This window comes from Lytechinus variegatus, chromosome 2 (assembly GCF_018143015.1).
Source record: "Lytechinus variegatus isolate NC3 chromosome 2, Lvar_3.0, whole genome shotgun sequence".
Lineage (NCBI taxonomy): Eukaryota > Metazoa > Echinodermata > Echinoidea > Temnopleuroida > Toxopneustidae > Lytechinus > Lytechinus variegatus.
This window is the reverse complement of record NC_054741.1, coordinates 83,114,393-83,120,124: the sequence shown is the minus strand read 5'-3', so window position 1 is coordinate 83,120,124 and position 5,732 is coordinate 83,114,393. Positions and strand designations below refer to the sequence as shown.

Here is a 5,732-nt window from a genome sequence, read left to right as displayed (position 1 = left end):
GGGGCAGATCCATGATTTTTTTTAATTGGAGGGGGCACAGATATTATTTGTGAAAGGAGAAAAAAAGGTCATCACTTCAAATTCGGATATTTTCTCAGTGAAAAAGGAAAAAAATGTATTCAAACCAGGCCCGTTGCAGAAAGAGTTGCGTTTAAACGCGAGTCAAAAAATCAATCGCAAGTCCCAAATACGCGCTGTTGATTGGTTGAAAATCAAGTTGCGCATGATTTTTAGAGTTGCGTTTAAACGCAAGTCAAAAAATCAATTGCAAGTCTCAAATGCGCGCTGTTGATTGGTTGAAAATCAAGTTACGCATGATTTGCGATTGATTGCAACTCTTTCTGCAACGGGCCCAAGGGCCTACTCATTCTCACCATGTGGCCTACCTAATAATATTGTGCACCCTCTGCAATGGATCCGCTCCTATAGCTTAAACGTTGGTTTCCACAACCGATTTCTCGACTACATACATGAGTAAAGAAAATACTTAGTCAAAGTTTTCCATTGAACTATGACATTTTTTTACGGATACCGGACTAAAAAAATGACCCTTCATACTTCATGTGATATATAATACTACCATGATTAAGAGAATAAAATGACATAATACAAACGGAGGGGAGGGCGGTTTGAATTTTGGGCCAACGGCAGGTAAAACATTCTATGAATATAGACATTCATCTTGATAATAATCCATGCTGAAAAAGACGCCCTAGACCGACATTTATAATACTAGATTTTAGACAAATTCAATTTGAAATAAAACTGAAAAAACAATTGTATTGTATGAAAAAGAAAGCCTACAGTGCACACCGCACAATCTTATACCGTTCGACACTGACATGAAAAATACAAATATATAAATATAAATGAAACAACCATATTATGTGTATGCTCTTCCCTCTGAAATATGTTATCTATATGCAAATTTCAGCAAAGGGTTTTGAGATTGTATGATCGAGTCGATTTTCATTAATCATTCATTTTATATAATAGAAACTGTTTTATCAAAATGAATATAAATATATTATATTGTAGGTGTAGATATTTACAGGACTTTATTGAAAGCATCAAGGCTCATGCACGAGTGAAACTCTAATTGCAAATATTATGTCCTATCTGATTCAAGAGCTTAAAAAGTTACAGACAAATAAGAAACAATACTCAAGTGGAACAGAAATCTTTGCTTTGTTGGCAAATACTTGTAGCAGGCATTTGATATTTATTTTCGTTTTCTAACAGTGATTATACTGAGACTCTCATTCAACGATCAACTCCTTCATGAGCATCCATGATTAGATATTAATAACTAATGAATAAATAGTTGTGAGCCAATTACAGTTTCACATAATATAATATGTCACCCTCCTGTACCCTCAGTCTGGGTTCTTCATTTTCATGTTTTCATCGTTAGATCATCTGATCCATTCTAGACCATATAGAGAAAATGTTTACTCTATTGCCCAAAATGATAGGCCTATCAAAGATATCACTATACAATAGAGTATGTAAATAGTGATAAAACAATGCAGATGTCAAATGGTCTTTGGTAACTTTCACCAAGATTGGTTTGGTTGCTATGGTAACGCATCACCATCCTGTATCATCTTGATCTCTCTAGCTAGCTGACATTGAGCACAGCATGGGCACAGTGTGGTTACAAGACAATCATTCATTACAGAACCCTGCAGAATTCAAATACAAACAATTAGAAACAACAACGGATGATAATGATGTTGTTTGTGGCGGTGGTACGTGGTGATGGTGACCATCATTATTTTATGATGTGCTATTTAAAAGATCAACTTGAAGTGAATAATGGCATTATACAATGTGGTGCATGTTGTTTCAACAGCTCAAAACAAATTTACCGAATCTAAATCTCCAATTTCCCCCCAAATTGGCATTTCCCAGAATCATCAAGTTTGAATTCGAAAAAAAAAATATCAGACGGTAATACATGAACTCAGGCCTAGAGACCATAACAGGTCCACCTTTCCTTCCCAAATTATAGGTGTGTGACAAGCAACGGTCGACAACAAAATTCATAAATCCACACTTTCTTGATACCATTGCGTCCAAACTTTTTTTCTATAATTTTCAATCTTATTTTCGCGGAGGGTATGCAAGGGCGGAGATCTCTCTCCAAAGGTAGGGGGACCAGGCAAAAAAAATGTTACCACCCCCAAATGTAAGGTCATTTCGACCAAAATAAACTGTACAAGCAAAAAAAAAAGAAACGAAAAAAAAAAGTAATCCCCCAAAAAGTAAGGTCAGTCATCTCGTCCAAAATACATGTTTTATTTCAATTTTTAATGATGTATTTCTTTCCATCAAGAAAGACCAAAAATAGTAGGGGGACATTTAATATTGCGTCCCCCCCCCCCTAATCCACCACTTGATTTCTGGCTCCCCTCATGCGGGCCCTGATGGGTCTAAAGATGTTCACCGCCCTCCGTAATTGAAACAATATAGACAGTTGCTAAACTCACCTCAATGTTATGTCGCCCTCTGAGTAATGTCCTAAGGACAAGGTTAGAGAATGGAACACACGTCCCTGCTAGCAGACTTTCACCCATTGATGAGGCTATGAAACACATGTGACATGGTACAAACGTCCCCATTAAACCTGTTTTTTTTAAACCGGAAACACAAAAAACAAGAAAAATCATAATATAGAGTTTAATCATAAGTGAATTAAAAACAATCATGAATGTTTCTTAGATTTTCGAGTGCCATGGTATAGTACAATATACTTTCTAGAATTTATCCAGAACGATTTTTGTATCTTCAAATATGCTGAAAAATATGCTCCCCTATACCAAATCGTTCCAAGGGCCCTGCTAATTTTATTGCGTTTTTTAATACTTTATTTCATAATTTTCCCCTCTTTTCCAAATTTCCACTACTTGATAAAAAAAATATTTGCGGTCCGGTCTCCACTGCCCCCCCCCATATGGCGACGCCCAGACTAAGATAGCTGGAGGCTTTTGCGGCGATACAGTTTTATGGTTCTGAGAACATGAATAATTCAAGACACGATTATATTCGAATAATCGAATCACTTACAGGTATTTACATCTTTAGAGCAGCTGAATAACCCAGTAGACCACAATCGACGCTTGCCATTGGGATATAACCATGGATAGAGAGGAACCTAGAAGAAAAAAAACAGTTATAGTCACATTCAACAGGCCCGTTAATCCGAAAGTTATAATATTCCGAAGGTTCAAATATATCCCGAAAAATTTTTCTGAAGGTTTACTACGAAAACGGTTATTTCACAGATGTAGCTTAGCCGATGAACCTCAGTGGTATTTTATTAACGAAAAAAAATCGAAAGTTTGGATTAACAAACCTCTTCTTTTCGGGTCAATGCTGCAAAATGTTTGGATTAACGAACATCTTTGGTTTATATAAGTTTAAGTGTTTCAGAATATTCTTTCGGAATAACGAACCTGCAGAGTAGAATGAGCCGTAGGCCTGTATAGAATGAAATAGTTCAAATCTGATGTATTCCATCGATCGGGCTTTGCTTATAAACATCTTACAGGCTGGGATTCTGAAGTTTCATGAAGCTAATTGTTTGCATGAGCTGAATTATGCCATTCAATTTAAAACTTAAATGACGCATCCCCCTTCTTTGAGAAGATCCTCACAATAATCTTAATGATGATGGAGGTGTTTGATGCATAATGTTCTGTCCTATGATGAAAATGAGTGTCTCGTGACTTTCCCTATACTAATCACTCCTTTCCCCCTATAAGCAGATGTTATTTGGCTTGCTTTCAAACACTAGGACATGTCATCGTCTTTTCTGTCTTTTAGAAAAGGAAATATATTGGGAATTCTAGACCATAAAATGTAATAAGAAACACTATTTTTTGTTTACAAGAATTTTGTGCGCGAGATATTGTTGCCTTAATCATTGGACCACGTAAGACGTTTGTATTGTAGGCCTAATATAGAGACCCACAAAATATTTGGCATGGGTATATAAGTGCCGCACAAATGGGCTCTAGCAAATTTAATATATGTCGTGTTTTACGCGAAAATAAATACAAATAAGACAAACAAATGTGTATTTACATCATTGTTCTGTTGATCAATGGATGTGAGTGATGTGTCGACCCTCTCAATACTTCCTCGAGGCTGTGCAGTCACGATAGGCTGCCATTCAAACGACATGGCTACAGTAGACATTAACTAGAACAACACGAAATAAACAAACAAAAACAACATTGAAATGATGTGAGGAACAGTTCTGATTCATTCATGTATATACACCTGAAATATTAATATGAATTATAATGTAATGAAATAAGTTGACCCTGCCTTAGCATAAGTGTTTTTTACAGCCAGGATTCGTCGAATCCAGCGATGCTTCTGAATATATAGCGTAGGTCCCTTTATTGGTTTCACATTCTGAAGTATCTTGAAATAAATGTATGTTGACCTAAACACAGAAATTTCTTTAGTCAAGAACCTTGACACCTTGACGTTCGTTTTGACCCTTCACCCTTCGTTAAACAGTAATCTGAGTCTGAAAAACAGAGATGCGTGAAACTATTTCAGAATATTGATCTGAGAGAGAAAGTGACAATGAATAATGGATATAACTTTTGAATAACATGTATACCTGTATACATTGTTCATTACTGAATATATAGGATATACTAAATCGAACTCCTTCCACTATAGTCATCTCTTAATGATGACTAAAAAGCAAATACAAGATTCGAACTATATGTAAACTTACCGCTCTGTATACTGGATTCAATCAAACAAATACGTTATGCAAGAGACAAGATGGTGTGCTGTGTATCTATTGCAGCCAGCAGTTTTATTTCGTAGATTAATGTATAAGCACTATATTGATTAAATCCTGTGAAAGATTTCGAACACTTGAATATAGTTTCAGAATCGTAGAGCTGCCAATTTATCGTTAAATTCCGTCTTGAATATTCACTTGTATATAACTTGCTCGTGGTACTTGAATCATGACATCCACTTCAACGTCTGGGCAAAACTTCCGAGTTGTGAAGTGTTTACATAAACGGACAGACGTGTATTGGAGCTTGTATCTTTTTTACTTCTCTGTTTGTGTAAATCTATCTATTCATTCTCCATAGACACAATAGAAGATAGAAGAAAGTGAATAGCGCACAGCCAGGGACTTCAAACATAGTCACCGGTTATTCTTCTTCGTCATCAGAGCGAAGAGGATTGTTGCTTTCAAAAGGGATTTATTATTATTCTTCGTTAAAATGGTTAAATGGCGGGAAGTGGGCGTACGTGAAAAGAAAATGGTAACCCCTTTTCCCCAAAGTTTTTATGCAGACAGGGAATTCCGATTCATTTTCATCGAATTCAATTCCATAGAGCATGATCTTAATAAAATTTGACGCATTCTTTTTGGTCCACCGATCGGGGATGCTATAAATATTTTTTACCAAATAAACAGCAAATGAAACATAGACCTATGTTATTATTGTCGTGTCAGTAGGAATTGTATAACCACTCACTGTTTAACCAACATGTTCAAACATTAATAATTGAACTAATTCTAAATTTCAATGACGTATGTGTGTAATATGTCCGTTCAAGACGCGTGTTTTTTTTTTAACACTTGTGGTGTTTTTAGTACTTATTTTTACTTAGAAATCGGAACTCAATAACTTCAGGGTATTTTGATGGGGGGGGGGGGGCATGCAAAACGACATGCATGAGAC

General features: G+C 36.0%; 1 protein-coding gene across 1 annotated transcript; it reads right to left on the bottom strand.

The window, feature by feature from the left end:
• Window positions 1-278: 278 nt before the first annotated feature.
• On the bottom strand, window positions 279-5,110 carry LOC121409289 (cornifelin homolog B-like). The gene is made up of 5 exons (XM_041601200.1): window positions 4,760-5,110; window positions 4,090-4,206; window positions 3,070-3,157; window positions 2,493-2,629; window positions 279-1,685 (listed from the first exon to the last, which is right to left on the bottom strand). The coding sequence occupies exons 2-5, from the start codon at window positions 4,201-4,203 to the stop codon at window positions 1,578-1,580; spliced, it is 447 nt and encodes a 148-aa protein (XP_041457134.1). The 5' UTR covers window positions 4,204-4,206; window positions 4,760-5,110; the 3' UTR covers window positions 279-1,577.
• Window positions 5,111-5,732: the final 622 nt, after the last annotated feature.